The sequence below is a fragment of the Rhinatrema bivittatum genome, chromosome 8, assembly GCF_901001135.1.
Source record: "Rhinatrema bivittatum chromosome 8, aRhiBiv1.1, whole genome shotgun sequence".
Taxonomy (NCBI): Eukaryota; Metazoa; Chordata; class Amphibia; order Gymnophiona; family Rhinatrematidae; genus Rhinatrema; species Rhinatrema bivittatum.
Genome location: NC_042622.1, coordinates 2,236,504 through 2,252,481, shown reverse-complemented (window position 1 = coordinate 2,252,481; position 15,978 = coordinate 2,236,504). Strand labels below are relative to the sequence as shown.

At 45.4% G+C, this 15,978-nt stretch overlaps 1 protein-coding gene across 1 annotated transcript in view; it reads left to right on the top strand.

Annotated features, from left to right (window-relative positions):
- Positions 1-15,978, top strand: part of MAPRE1 (microtubule associated protein RP/EB family member 1) — a 98,039-nt gene that overhangs the window by 50,214 nt on the left and 31,847 nt on the right. The window contains 1 exon segment of the mRNA XM_029611025.1: positions 489-610. Within this exon segment, the coding sequence (XP_029466885.1) occupies positions 489-610 (122 nt within the window).

Here is a 15,978-nt window from a genome sequence, read left to right as displayed (position 1 = left end):
TTGTGGGGTCTGATAGTTCTCCTCTCAGGCCAAAAGAGGAGCATGCATTGCATGGGGTAAACACAGGGGATCTCTAAGGAAGTGGTGAGATGCTAAATAAATTGGACAGATGGGCCATATGGACTTTTTCTGGCATCATGTTTCTATGTTAATCCAGTAGTAAAACCCTTTCTTCAGGCCGCATAGTGTTTATGTAATGAGAACTGCTGTACCTCTTCCAGATGAAAGTTTGCTTGGTGCCGTAGAAGCAAAATCCACAAGGACAGAGTCCACTGCAACTTCAAAGAAAATGGCACGAATTGGTAAATGTACTGCTGAAAGGGAAAGGGCTTGTGCACAGGGAGAAGCTTTTTGCATCACTCTTCTCTTAAACCTTTTCACTGCTCTTTTGGTGAGCCACTTCTGGGGAGCACAGTGTGGTCTCACTTGCCTGGACTGTGGAGAGTGCTGCTTGCTATGTATTATACTAATAACTTGTTTGTTTTCAGCTCCCCAGAGATCAGTGGTTGTACAGCGGACTAATGTGGCCCCTAAACCTGGCCCAGGAATTGTCAAGAGGGCAGGAGCCATAGGGAACGGAGATGATGAGTCTGCAGAGTTAATCCAACAGGTGGGCTGAGATCTGCATGTGGATTTCATCACACTAATGCACAATAGCTCTGGCAAACTCCTGTACAAAATGTATCCGGAAACTTAAGAGCCAGGGAAAATGCAATTTGAGTTTTTGTTGCTTTTGTTTGTTTTAATGTTTTGCTTTTATTTCTTGATCTTTTATTTAAACTTTAGGTTCCAGGTGCTCAGGACTTTTCCAGCCCTGATTTGCATTTTGCTGACTGTTTTCCCAGAGTCCTGGCTTCTGACCAGCACTGCTGTTGCTGAATATTGTTTTTGGAAGCAGAACATTTTTTTTCTTTAACCTTGTAGCTTTTTATTACAAGATGGTTAGTCATTCTAGATTGATTATATTGATTTGTATCTATTTTTACATTAATTTGATGTTTGGCTTGATAACTGCTTTGGGTCAAACTTCTTTCGAGGAAGACCATACATAACATTAAGGTTTGCTTCTCGGCAGAGCAGTCGTCAGGTTGAAGCTTGGTGCCGCAGGTTTTCATTGCTACTGGGGGTCTCCCCCTCCATTTCTCTTTACCTACTGTGACACTACCAGATTCACGCAGCACTGTACGGATACTTAGCCTTTTCCAGCATCGATCAGGTCTGGGAATGGAGTCAGTCTCAAGTGTAGTAACTTGGTAAATAACGGCAGGTAAAACCACAAAGGCCCAGAGTAGATCCATTTATCATGTGGACCCCATTCCCATTGTGTCCCCTTTAGAGGTTTAATGTTTGCTCCGGGCAGGTTTTCCCATGCAGCCATTATCACTTCTTCCCTCAGTGAAGGCTGCCCAGTGTCCTCATGACCATTCTCTTGCCACCAGGGATTCTCCGTGTTTATCCCATGCTTTCTTGAAGTCTGCCACTGTCCTTGTCTTCATTACCTCCTCCAGGAGGGCATTTCAGGCATCCACCACCCTCGCCGTGAAACAAGGCCTCCTGTTCTTCCTAAGTCTACTTCCTGGAAGCTTCATACTATGACACCCCCCTCCCCACCCCAGCCCATCTGTCCAGTTTATGTAGCACAATTCCCATCTCTACCTCAGAGATCCCCTGTATTTATCCCAAGCTTCCTTGAATTCAGACACTGTTTTTGCCTCAACCACATCCCCTGGGGGGAGGCTGTTGCACCACCCGCTCTGTAAAGAAATGTTTCCTAAGATTACTCCTGAGTCTTCCCCTTTCAGCTTCCTGCATAACTCCTCATTCGAGAGGCTCATCTCCTGTGCATAGAAGCCTTTGAGATATTTGAATGTCTATCCTCTCGCCTTTCCTCCAGGGTGTATCATGTTTAGATCTTAGTCTATCCCCATATACTTTAGAATGAAGACCACTGACCATTTTAGTAGCCCCCTCTGGACAGACTCCATCCTGTTTATATCTTTTTGAAGGTGCGATCTCCAGATTTGTTCACAGTATTCCAGTTCTCACCAGGAACCTATATAAGGCAATATCGCCTCCCTTTTCCTGCTGACCATTCCTCTCCCTAAGCAGCCAAGCATCTTTCTGGCTTCTGTCATTGCTTTATCCACCTTAAGATCATCAGATCCTGTTCTTTTGTGCTTAAAATTTCACCTTCAATACTGTATCGCTTCCTTGGGTTTTTGTATCCTAAATGCATTACTCTGCACTTTTTAGCATTAAATCTGAGCTGCCAGTCTCTAGATTACTCCTTGAACTTTGCTAGATCCTCCATGTTTTCCACACCTTTCTGGCTGTCTATCTGCTGCAGGTTTTGCTATCAGTCACAAAATACAAACCTTTCCTGACCATCCTTCTGCTATGTTGTTCTTGAAAATATTGAAAAGAGCTGTTCCCAGGGCTCATCCCTGAGGCGCACACCACTCGTAACAACCCCCTCCTCAATTTACCAATACCCTGTGTCAGCTCCCACTCAGTCACTCCCTGATCCATACTAAGGGTGCTCGGTTTGTCCTCTGTGTGGAACCGGGTCAAAGGCCTTGCTGAAATCCAAGTACACTATGTCCAGTGCTCTCCTTTGATCCAGCTCTCTGATCGCGCAGTCAAAGTAATTGATCAGACCTCGCAATCCATTGGATTCCAGAAGCCGCACTCTCCTCTGCTGTAGCAGTGATTCCATTAGTTTGCTCCCCACAGAGGTCAGGCTAACTGGCCTGTAGTTCCCAGCCTCCTCCTTACTTTCACTTTATGAACAGGAAAAAGCTTGGCTTCCTGTTCATTATCTTTCAGGTATTGTATTCCCTGTCTCTCACATATTAAGCCTCATCTCATAGGGCTTTTCATACAAACATGGCACCATTTTGGTTCCCCTTCTCTGGACTATCTCCAGCCTCTCCAAATATCCTTTGATTATACATCCTCCAGAACTGAACAGAGTACTCTTGTTGAGGCCTCGCCAATAACTTTCAAAAAGACATAAATTACCTCTTCTTCCCCTAGTTATGCCTTTCTAGGCATCCAAACATCTTTCCTGCTCTGGCCACCGCCGTATCACATTCCCTCGCTAAACTGAGATCCAACACTGTTGCATCAAGGTCCCCTCTCCTGCTCTGTGCACCTTCAGCTTTTTCATCCGCTTCAGCTTATTCTTGCACCCCAAGTGCATAACTTTGCATTTTTGAGCATTAAATCTTAACTGCCAAGTAATGGACCACTTAAGCTTTCTTAGATCATTTTTCATTCTAACTACTCCTTTAGAGATGTCCATTTTGTTACAGATCTTAGTATCATCTGCAAAAAAAAGCAAACTCTCAGCGTACAGCCAGATGGACTCAGGACCAATGGGTTATGCTCCCCTGCCAGCAGATGGAGACTGAGTCAGGTTTCAAAGCTGACGTCACCCTAGATTCACCCCTGCAGTGACCTCAGCCCTTCAGTATTTCTCTGTTTCCAGCAGATGTGGATGTACCTTTCCTTATTGGGATTGCTGTACTTTTTGGAAGGAGAAATTCTACATTTAAATTGAAGAAAAAATTGAGCGCCACTCTCCTGCGGTGATACCTAAAGGTCCCTCCAGTTGAGAATTCCTGAGGCAATAGATCCCGCAGAGGTGTGCCTTGGTCTGGTAGTCTGTTCCTGGCGTGGACTTTGCTACTTAAGCATCTGAAAGGCAGCGGGTGCAGGATGCAGAGTGCAGCAGACACTGCCAGAGCCCTCTCCCCTGCAGCCGGACACTCTCTGTACTCAGCTGGTAAGCCCTGGTAAGTTTGAATCGAAAGGTACTCTTTTTAGGCTGAAGGGTGTTCGGTAAGCAAGGCCCCGCTTTAGGCTTGGTTGGCACACCGCATGGTAGGCTGCAGTGCCACCATCTTGCTTGCGTCTTTGTGTGCCGTATTGCCCTCCATAGAACGTCTGTGCGCACAGTGCGTTGGCTCTGTGCACGTGCTGCACGCACAAGGTCATGCGCATACATATGCACACAACCTACTAAGCAAAGAATACAGGCAAAGCCGGGTACGCGGGCTGTGCGTGCGCCTCGCCTCGGCGCCCGGAGCCTGTGCACACAAAATTCTAAGCGCGAGCTGACAGAGCACACAGTTGCCACCGCCAATGTCTCCGGCAGCCAAGAAAGATAAGCGCCTTTCTCTCTGCGCTGCTTGTCATATTAGGGCTTCACAGTCTGACCTGGATTCCAACTTATATCAGCACTGAGAGGAAGCCCAGGAAGAGTTGGCCTACCTGGACTTTGCTAAGCCTGGCTCCTCCATACAAAAGATGGGTTAGCCAGAGCCTTAACTTGGAAGTACCCTGTATCTGAGTACCCCCGTGACTGGGTCATCCGTGGGAGATGGAAATTCAGCGGCATCTACCCCAGTAGGTAAGACAGGCTAAGAGAATTTGAAAAGAAGTTGGCCATAGAGGCAAAAACTCACAAAAACGCTTTTAAATATTTTTTATTTATTTATTTGAATTTCTTATATACCGGCATTCGCGATGGGAGTCGCATCATGCCGGTTTACAAATAACAGGGTGTGATAAAAGGATAAATACTTTAAAAAACTTAGAACATTAACATGTGATAGAAGAATAAAGTAGCAGTTACAATAAAACAGGGATAAAATGTAAACTTGGAATGTAGAGAAGGCGAGATAAAGATTAACAATGAGATAAAAGATAATAACCAAGGTAAATAAAAAATAACCAGAGATAAAAAGAAAAAAAAGATAAATAAAAGAAATAAAAAGAAATAAAAGAAATGAGATAAAAGAAAATAACCAAGGTAAATAAAATATGTCCAATGCAGTAAGTCTGCAAGGGAGTTAGTTGGACCGTTGGATGATCAAGGTGTTAAAGGGACACTTAGAGAAGATAAGGCCATCACGGAAAGATTAAACTATTTCTTTGCTTCAGTGTTTACTGAAGAGGTTATTGGAGAGATACCTGTTGTGGAGAAGGTTTTCATGGGTAATGATTCAGATTAACTGAACCAAATCACGGTGAACCTAGAAGATGTGGTAGGCCTGAGTGACAAACTAAAGAGTAGTAAATCACCTGGACCGGATGGTATACACCCCAGAGTTCTGAAGGAACTGAAAAATGAAATTTCAGACCTATTAGTAAAAATAGTAACCTATCATTAAAATCATCTGATGTACATGAAGATGGCCAATGTAACCCCACTATTTAAAAAGGGCTCCAGGGGATTTCCGGGAAACTATAGACTGGTGAACCTGACTTCATTGCCTGGAAAAATCTGGAGACTGTTATAAAGAAATCACAAAACATTTAGATAGACATTGTTTGGGACTCAGCCAACATGGCTTTACCCAAGGGAAGACTTGCCTCAAAAATCTACATTTTTTTGAAGGGGTGAATAAAGATGTGGACAAAGGTGAACCGGTAGATGTGATGTATTTGGATTTTCAGAACACGTTCAACAAAGTCCCATATGAGGTTTCTAAGAAAACTAAAAAGTCATGGGATAGGAGGTGATGTCCTTTTGTGGATTGCAAGTTGGTTAAAAGACAGGAAACAGAGTAGGATTAAATAATCAGTTTTCACAGTGGGAAAAGGTAAACAGTGGAGTGCCTCAGGGATCTGTACTTGGACCGGTGATTTTTAATATTTATAAAGGATCTGAAAAGGGGTACAACAAGTGAGTTTATAAAATTTACGAATGATACAAAATTATTCAGAGTAGTTAAATCACAAGCAGATTGTGATTAAATTGCAGGAAGACCTTGTGAGACTGGAAGACTGGGCTTCCAAATGGCAGATGAAATTTAATGTGGATAAGTGCAAGGTGTTGCATATAGGGAAAAATAACCCATGCTATAGTTACACAATGTTAGGTTCCATATTAGGAGCTCCATCCATGGCTCAGTGTGCTGCGGCAGTCAAAAAAGCAAACAGAATGTTGGGAATTATTAGCAGGGGAATGGTGAATAAAACGGAAAATGTCATAATGCCTCTTTATCGCTCCATGTGAGACCACACCTTGAATACTGTGTGCAGTTCTGGTCACTGCATCTCAAAAACTATATAACTGCTCTGGAGAGAGTGCAGAGAAGGGCAGCCAAAATAAGGGGCATGGAACAGCTCCCCTATGAGGAAAGGCTAAGGAAGTTAGGCTGTTCAGTTTGGATAAGAGACTACTGAGGGGGGGATATGACAGACATCTACAAAATCATGAAATGACTTGACCAAGTTAATATAAATCGGTAACTTACTCTCTCAGATAATAGAAGGACCAGGGGGCACTCCATGAAGTTAGCAAGTAGCTCATTTAAAACAAATCGAAGAAAATTCTTTTTCACTCAACACACAATTAAGCTCTGGAATTCAATGCCAGAGGAAGTGGTTACAGCAGTTAGTGTAGCTGGGTTTAAAAAAGGTTTGGAAAAATTCATAAACTGCTATGATGGTAATTAAGCAATAGTAGCTTGTGATCTGTCTAATGTTTGGGTACTGGGCTTGATGGTCTCTTGGTCTGACCCAGTAAGGCATATCTTATGATATGTTCAGTACCTCCTGGGCTAAGCATGGGCTCTGTTGCCTTCTCTTGGGTGGAATTTTTCCAGGGGCTACAAGCCTTTGTATAGGTGCAGTCTGCTACCTCACTTGCCCCTGTCTGGACAGAAGCTCAGCCAGTAAGCCTTCCCTCTCCCAGTCCTATTGGCAGACTTTGAGGCATACCTAGCCTCACCAAGGGTATCCCTGGCAGGGACCCGGATGGCACAGATGAAGAGGATACAGATTCCTTGGAAGATGGAGAATTTCCCCCTGGCTTAGAACCGTACCGGACCACGTTGCGGTTTTTCCATAGTCAAATTGCCAGCCCTGGTTTCCTAGACCTTGAAGCTGCTGGGGCAGACTCTATGATGGAACCAAAGAAGAATCTCATTCTGATTTCCCTACGGAAAGCCTCTTGTTACTTTCCATTCTGGAAACCATCCAGGAGTTGATTGACCTGGAATGGGATGCCCTAGAAGAAATTTTTAAAGGTGCACAAGTGTTAGAAGCTCTATACCCACTGGATCCGGCGGAGTGAGAGTGACTGTTTCCCTAAAATGGGTGCGCTGGTCTGTGCAGTCTCTAAGCGAACTATACCAGTGGAGGGAGGAGCGACCTTAAAGGATGCGCACAATAGACGGATGGAGTCCATCCTTAAACAGGCCTTTGACGCAGTAGCAATGTCCTTACAGATTGCTGCTTGTTGTACCCTGGTAGCTCCTTCGTGCCTACTCCTCTCGGGAGGTAGATGACTCGGGGGTGAATCCCAGAGCAGTTATAGAACCCACTGCTGCCTTTTTAGCTGACGTGGGCTCAGATCTAGTCGCCGGGCGTTGCGCGCCTAAGGAGCGCAACCAAGGGGCCTGCCCCTTAGTGTGCCCCTTTGTGTCTCCCTTTGTGTCACATCACTGTTTTTTTCCCCTCTCCCCATTGTCACTCCTTGTAATTTGTAAACTATTTAGTTACTCCAATACCACCTTGCTCTCCTCTCCATCTATCACCCTTCTCTCCCCCACGGAATTCTGTAACCTAATACCCTGTACCCTTTATGGTGCAGGCTTTGTCTCCCCTTCTCTCTCCAGCCAGCCACCTCTCTCACTGCTCCTTCTTCCCCTCCCCCTCGGGCCACCGAAACAATCTCCTCTCCTCACTCACACGCTTCTCCTTGCCTTACTTAGTTTCTTATCTCCAACCCCACACTCTATTCCCCGGCCACTCCCCCCGCCTCACTGACCACCCCCTCCCATTCTGTCCCTACACCCGTCTGCCTCATAAGTAACCTTCCGCATTCCCGTGACAGCCATCATGCTCTCACCCTATCCCTATCCTCAACCGTTGGGCACACCATCACAGGAAGCCACTAATTAACTCATACTCTCCGCATTACCGAAATTTACTCCCCATCATGCTCTTGCCCCTCACACAGTTTCTTGGCCTGACAACCTTCACTCTACTACTCTGCAACTCTCAATCTATTTCTAAAAAAAAATGCCTATCCTCAATGACATCCTACTCGACTCTAACCCTGACATACTCGCCCTCACTGAAACCTGGCTTAAGGAAACAGACATTGTCCTATTGAACCAATTACCCATACACAGCTACGACATATTCTCACTACCTCGACTAAAAAGAGGAGGCTGCCTAGCGGCAAAAAAAGCTGAAATTTTCTTCGTTTCCGGCAAACACTATTCCTAAAATCGAAGCTGGCCTATTCAAGTCTTCCCTCTTTCAAATCTCCCATACGCTCCCCCTGGCATTCCCGACAACAATCCCTCACCCCTCATTGAATTTCTAATGCAAAATATTGATCTTGAGAGCCCCGCCATCATTCTTGGGGATTTCAACCTCCATGTTGACGCCACCACCTGCACACCCTCTTGCAGAGCCTTCCTCTCCTCCCTCAATGCCATGGGATTCACCCAAATAGTCAACACTCCTACCCATAAAGCTGGTCACACTCTTGATTTAATATTCAACAACTCCCACTTCAGACCTGACGCTGCCCCCTCCTGTACTCATATACCCCTGGTCTGATCATGCTCTACTCACAACCCCTCTCCTGATTAGCTGCACTCACCACTCCAACAAAACTATTCATTTCAGGAAACCATGTGGCAAAGACTACCTTATCTCATCCCTCTCCCACAGCTTAAATAAGCTTGACTGCACTGATACGGCCCTCGCGTCCTGGAATGAGATCACCTCTAATGTTGCTAACTCCTTATGCCCCCTCATCACAAAAACTCTTAATACCTCCAAAAACACTAAAAAAAACAAACAAACAAACCCCCAGTACACTACCAATCTCAACATCCTCAAACATGTGCTAAGACACCTTGAAAAGAAATGGTGCCAAGACCCTTCCCCATCCCTCCTGGCCAACTACAAAACTGCCCTCCACAAATACCGTACTGTGATCCTCAAAACCAAGAAAGATTTCTAGGCAACAGAATACACAACCTCCAATTTAATGCCAAGGCCCTATTCTTACAAAGATGCCCTTTAAAGGATCACTCCTTTTCAGAAGCGAATTGGGAAGGCTGGCCAGTAAATGGGGTGAATCTCCAGTTCCCCAGCTACCAAAAGATAAGAGAAAGCAGTCACAGCGCCCCTTGCCTATGAAGGGTCAATCCAGGGGTTCCCAATGCTTTCACCCCCTACAGAAACTTGACCTTTAGGACCTTTGTTCTTTCGTAGTTGACAGCCCAAGAGAGGGGCAGGCTAGGGTTCAGGTTCGTCCTGAAACCCCCCAGTGAGAATTTGCTGCCCCACTCTCAGAATGAGGAGATAAGGGGTAAACTGTCACTCTTCTACCAGTGGTGGATCACGATTACTTCAGACAAATGGGTACTGGAGGTCCTACAAGAAAGATATTCGCTGGAATTTCACAGCACTCCGGGACATATTCATGAGGTCTCCTTGCCACTCCCAGCACAAGAAGCAGGCAATGGAGACTACTCGTTTAAGGCTCCTGAGGATGAGGGCTATAATCCTAATACCTGTGCCCCAGAAAAATACGGGATATTATTCCATCTATTTCATCATACCCAAGAAGGGAGGTTCCTTTTGCCCCATCCTGGACCTTAAGAGCGTCAACCAATATCTACGAGTGAATCATTTCCGCATGGAAACCCTACGCTCCATGATTATGCCGTACAATCGGAAGAGTTCTTAACCTCCCTGGACCTTTCCGAGGCCTACCTACATATTCCAGTCCGTCAAGAACAGTTTCCTACGCTTTGTGGTACTGGGTTGCCATTATCAGTTCCAGGCACTGCCCTTTGGCCTAGCCACCACCCCAGAACACTTTCCAAGGTTATGGTGATCATAGTGGCAGCATTGAAAAAAAGAGGAAATCCTAGTGCACCCATACTTGGACAACTGGTTGATCCGGGCCAAGTCCGTGGAAGAGTCACAGGGTGACCACCTTGCTTCAGGAACTCTGGTCGTAAACCTGGACAAAAGCAGTCTCCAGCCCCTCCCAGTCCTTGGAATATCTGGGAGTCCACTTCGACACCAAGCAAGGCAAGGTCGTATGCTGTCGGCTCTAGTGGTGGCTGCAGGAAGTTCATCTGAGCAGGGTTGTGTCCCTGTCCTCTTGACAGACGTGAGTCTCTGGGTCTGGGGAGCTCACTGTCAGGAACTGTTGGCCCGGGGATGAGACCCTTTGGAACATCAACTGCCTGGAAGCCCGGGCAATCAGATTGGCATGTCAACAATTCAGCTATAGACTCCAGTGTCAAGTGGTCCGTGGAATGTCAGACAATGCAACGATGGTAGCCTACATCAACCACCAGGGTGGAATGAAGAGCCAACAATTGTCACAGGAGATCTATCTCATTATGGAATGGACGAAAATACATCTACAGATGATCTCAGCCTCCCACATCACAGGAAAAGAAGAGCAGATCTTCTAAGCAGGGAGAGTCTGGATCCAGGAGAGTGGGCATTGTTGGCCAAAGCATTTCAGCTGATAGATCATTGGGGTCTCCCATCAACCTGCTGGCCGCATCTCACAATGCGAAGGTTCTCAGATTCTTCAGTTGCAGAAGAGATCAGTGGTCCCTAGAGATCGATGCTCTCATTCAGACCCGGCCGGAAGAAGTTGCTATACGCTTTCCCTCCGTGGCCCCTGCTGGGCAGGTTCATTTGCAGAATCTAGCACCACGGGATTAGTCCTACTAGCAGCTGCAGATTGGCCCCGGTATCCATGGTATGCGGACATGTGGAGAGACCCCCTGTGCCTCCCACCGCACAGGGACCTTCTATAGGAAGGACCGGTTCTTCACAAGGATCTGACTCTATTCTGTCTTACGGTCTGGCCCTTGAGAGGCCTCACTTGATGAAGCGAGGACATTCTGCGGCAGTAATTGTCACCTTACTGCATGCTCAGAAGTTCTCTACATCCCTAGCGTATGTGCGGGTCTGGAGAGTATTTGAGGCCTGGTGCGAGGAACACAGTATTTTTCCCTCGGTCAAAATCCCACTAATTCTGGAATTTTTGCAGGGCGGCTTGAATAAAGGTTTGACCCTTAACTCCTTGAAGGTCCAGGTAGCGGCGCTCTCCTGTTTCAAGGGCAAGGTGAACGGAACCGGCCTGTTGGCTCATCTGGACGTGGCCTGTTTTTTTCTGAAAGGGGAGAAGCACTTCTGGCCATCCCTAAGGCATCCGGTTCCCTTGTGAAATCTTAATCTAGTATTGGAATTTTTGCCAGGACCCTCCTTTCGGCTACAGCGCAGTCTTTCCTTGCGTTTATTAAACTTAAACGGTGTTCCTCTTGGCTGTATGCTCAGCATGTTGCATCTCTGAACTGCATGCATTGTTAACAGTTCTTCCGGATGCCTCCTGGAGCGTTAGCTTTGTACCGTTCCATCCTTCTTGCCAAGGTAGTCTGAGTTTTATTTGAATCGGTCCATTTCATTGCCACCCCTGGATAAGCACAAGGATGTGGAAGAATATTGCCTCTCATTTGAATGTCAGTAGGCTTTTGGTGCGGTATCTGGAAGTTTCATAACCAGTCCAAAAGACGGACTTGCCTGTCTGTCCTTCATGGTGGAAGGAAGCAGGGCGAACCAGCTTCGTGGTCTACCATACCTTGCTGGATTAAGGAGGTGATTACGGGAGTTTATGTGGAGGCAGGAAAGCCATTACCTTCTCAGGTTAAAGCTTATTCCTCTAGCGCTCAGGCGGTCTCATGGGCTTAAGCTAGACTGTCTCCCGTCGATATCTGCTGAGTGGCGACATGGTCCTCCTCGCACACCGTCTCCAGGTTCTATCGCCTGGTCGTCCAGGCCAGAGAGGACATAGCCTTTGCAAGGGCAGTGTTAACCGGACCAAAGGCAGCCTCCCAGGAGTAGCTTTTGTACATCCCATTGGTCCTGAGTCCATCTGGCTACACGCTAGGAAATGGAGAAATTACTTACCTGATCATTTTGTTTTCCTTAGTGTAGACAGGTGGACTCAGCATCTTGCCCATGGCTGCCCAGGAATCTCCCATGAGGTGAATCTCGATTCCAAGAGGTTACGGGTAAGCCTTTATCTAATCCCTAGATCAGTGCATCTTTATTTTTTACTGGGGTTTGGTTGAGTACAGTTACGGTTATCAGTTTTTAATCACATTTTTAATTGAGTTTTTCAAGAGTATGTCCACATTGGCTTTAGAAGAGAATACTGAAAGGGGGGGGGGGGGTGTATGAAATCTGAGTCCATCTGCTGGCAAGGAAGCATAAACCGTTGGCCCTGAGTCCAGCTGTCTACATTAAGGAAAACAAAATTATCAGATAAGTTATAAGAAATGGAGAAATTACTTATCTGCAATATTGCTAACAAAGATACTGAACAGAACTGGCCCTAGGACTGATCCCTGAGGAACTCCACTTTTCACCCTTCTCGCCTCAGAGTGAATTTCATTTACCTTTACTCTGTCTTCTATCAGTCAACCAGTTTCTAATCCAGGCCCCAGGCTATTCAGTTTGAGTCTCTAAGGTGGGACAATATCAAAAGCCTTGCATGTTCATGATCTAATACTCTAGTCACCCAATCAGAAATGAGTGAGATTTGTGTGACCTGATCTGTCCAGGATAAAACGGTACTGCTTTTCCTCCTGCAATCCATGGGAATGTAGGGAACCCTGCCGGATCATGCCTGACTGCAATGATCTATTGAACGGACCCACCAGGACTCACTCGAAGCTAGGGCGGATCCTATCCGGCCTCATGGCTTTCTCCTCTTGCACACACTCGCCTTCATGAAGGAAGATCTACGCTGTTCTCACCTGTACCCCCTTGGCAGCCTTGTGTTCAGTGAAAACTGGACTGAAGCTTATGGTTATGGCTTTTATTTAACTGCTGCCTATGAACGGAAGACCCTAGGCAGTTAACAATAAATCATAAACAAAATAGTTTAAATATTAACAGGGCATAAAATAATTACAGAAAATATCTGCGGTTTAGAGTAACATAGCAAGTAGAACTAATTGCAAACATTATTGGTACACTTGTTTGAATATTAAAGTTTTGAGTTGCTTTTTGAGCATTTTAGTGCATTCTGCTGTTTATCTCACTTGATTCAAAAAATCAGGAGCGGCAATCGAGAATGTACATTTATGAATTTGATAGGGGCACCTGGCGGAGAGAGGGAAGCTCAAGTATATAAGCGCAGTGTTCCCTGTATATAAAAGTAATGCCCAGCACAGTGCTCTAGTGAGGCAGAATTTATTTTTTAAACATATTTGTAATCCAAAACAGGCTAACAAATTTCTAGTTAGTAATGGGAGGCAATGCAAATGTGCTAAAACTGAGTGGTGTGTTCCCGAATGCCGAGCAGCAGCCTTTCCTCGTCATTCAGTCCTAGAAGAGCACCTCCAGCCTTCCTCCTCTCACTGAGATCTGAAGAGGTGAGCAGCAGCCTTTCCTCGTCATTCAGTCCTAGAAGAGCACCTCCAGCCTTCCTCCTCTCACTGAGATCTGAAGAGGTGAGCAGCAGCCTTTCCTCGTCATTCAGTCCTAGAAGAGCACCTCCAGCCTTCCTCCTCTCACTGAGATCTGAAGAGGTGAGCAGCAGCCTTTCCTCGTCATTCAGTCCTAGAAGAGCACCTCCAGCCTTCCTCCTCTCACTGAGATCTGAAGAGGTGAGCAGCAGCCTTTCCTCGTCATTCAGTCCTAGAAGAGCACCTCCAGCCTTCCTCCTCTCACTGAGAGATCTGAAGAGGTTTCTGGTCTCTTCTTCTGCTGTCCATTCTGACTTCTTCTCCAGCTTCTTTCAGCTTAACTAGATCTTTCTGGTGTTAAATCATCCTTTTTTGGTTTTATGTGAAGTTATTTAAGGATTAAGTATTGCTTGATCTAGTTTTATGGCTTTGTCTGCATCGCTGGTATATAAGTCATTTTTAAACTAAAAATACTTTTTCAGCCACCTCTTTAGTAAACCGAACTGGCTTTCTTTTCTGCTTACTTTTATCGACTTTCTGACAGTTATTGCCCTTTGGTTTCACACCAGAGTCAGTGTGGGTTTAAAATTGAGAAGTTTTAGCTTTGCATGGCTCCTGTCTGACCAGGTGCAGGAAGGTGGGTTCATGGCTCTGAGTGTGAGGCTGCCCTCTTATTTATTTTTATTTATTTAACTCTTTTATATACTGACATGATTGTCAGCTGGCTAACCAGCTCCCCATTCTTGGCCACCTTTTGGGCGTCTTTCCCAGGTCTCTGTCCACTCCTTCCCCTTGAGCTGAAGGTGCCCGGGCTGCCTCCCTGCATTTTAGTCACTTTCATATATTTGACAGAGCTCCCACTCTCCTTTGTCATCACAGAGACAAGGGGCTGTATGAATGGGACAATGTCCAGGCCCTCCTCCATTGTATTGCTTGACTTGAGCGGATGTGCTCATGGCTTAACATTTATTTCTTCTTGGCTTGTCCATGTGCCGCAAAGCCTCGCATCTCCTCTTGTTCAAGAATAGATCGGTGAATTCCCCCTTGTGATTTGAGGGGTGAGACAGCCAAAATCATTTCTTTGCATTTCCCATGCCCTCATGTAAACACTTGCAGCATACGAGCTGAATTTTATTTAGGATGGCTGTCCTACATCTTTCTATTAGAGGACATTGTTACAGTAAAGCATTTCTTCCATAATGTCGTAAGCTCCCTTGCACTAGCTCCTGAGCTGGTGATGCGACTGTGCCTTGCATCTTGCTTATCATGAGCAGGCAGTACCTCTGAAATGCAGACTCTGTAGACTTCATGCACGCTGGTCTCTACTTTCTCTTTCATCTTCTCCCTTCATCCATTTCATGCTTCTCATCTTCATTTTGCAAACTATGCAGATCTCTTCTGTGTTCTGCTGTTTCCCTTTCTGTATTTAATACTGGACAGATTCCTCTCTCTCCTTTGGCATTAGCCGAGTCAAAACTGAAGCTCTGGCATGAGATCACTTTCAGCTGCCTGGTGTTTCTCCTAATTCTAGGTAGAGCGGCCACTGCAATGACAGTCCTGTAACTGAGCTGCATACCTGAAGTCAGTGTCCATCTGGAGTGGATTTCACTGAGGTGCCGAGATCTAGGGATCAAACAGGCTCTTTGGTGCTCCTGCACCATTCATCTGTTTTAACCTTGTTTATTTGGACTTAATTCTCCCAACTATTAACTGCTTTGTCTCTTCCCTTTTTTAATGATTGGGTGTTCAGTCTTCTGTCAGCTTTTTAACTATTCAGTCTGTTAGTCTCCATTATTATGGACTGTCACAGAGGTCTTGAATGCACTTGGCGAAAAATAGCAATTTTATGCAATTTTTATATACCGTTGCACAGAACATGAGTTTCTATCTCTATGGTTTACATAAAATAAAAAAAATCATAAGTTGGAGCAAAAAATAAAATAAAATTCAATGTAAAAAATCATAACAAAGTTTCTACTTACTAAAACAGAATAAAAGTATAAGTGCAGGTAAAAAGAATAAAAGATGATAATGTTCCCCTCTTTTACAGTTCACCTGTTTCTAAGTTACCCTCTTTGGAATTGCTTCCATACGCTTGTTGAAAGCACTGTGTGTTTAAATCCTTTTTGAATGTCTCCAGATTGTCTTGTACTCTGAGCTGTTTTGGCCCTGCGATTGAAATAGACTTTGCTAAGATGAGCAGATCTGACAGTGGGTACTGAGCAGCCCTTTATTAGCTGCCTTAGGTCTCGCTGAGTGGAGGGAGGAGGAGTGGGCTGTGAACCAGGAGGCCAGGGTTCGAGTCCCGCTGTCCCTCCTTGTGACCTGGGGCAAGTCACTTTACCCTCCATTGCCTCAGGTACAAACTGAGATTGTAAGCCCTCTGGGGACAGGGAAATACCTACAGTACCTGAGTGTAATCCACTTTAAAGTGCTGAAAAAGTGTGAAAAGCGGAATATAAATAAATATATATATTGTAGGTTAATAATTGAGTTC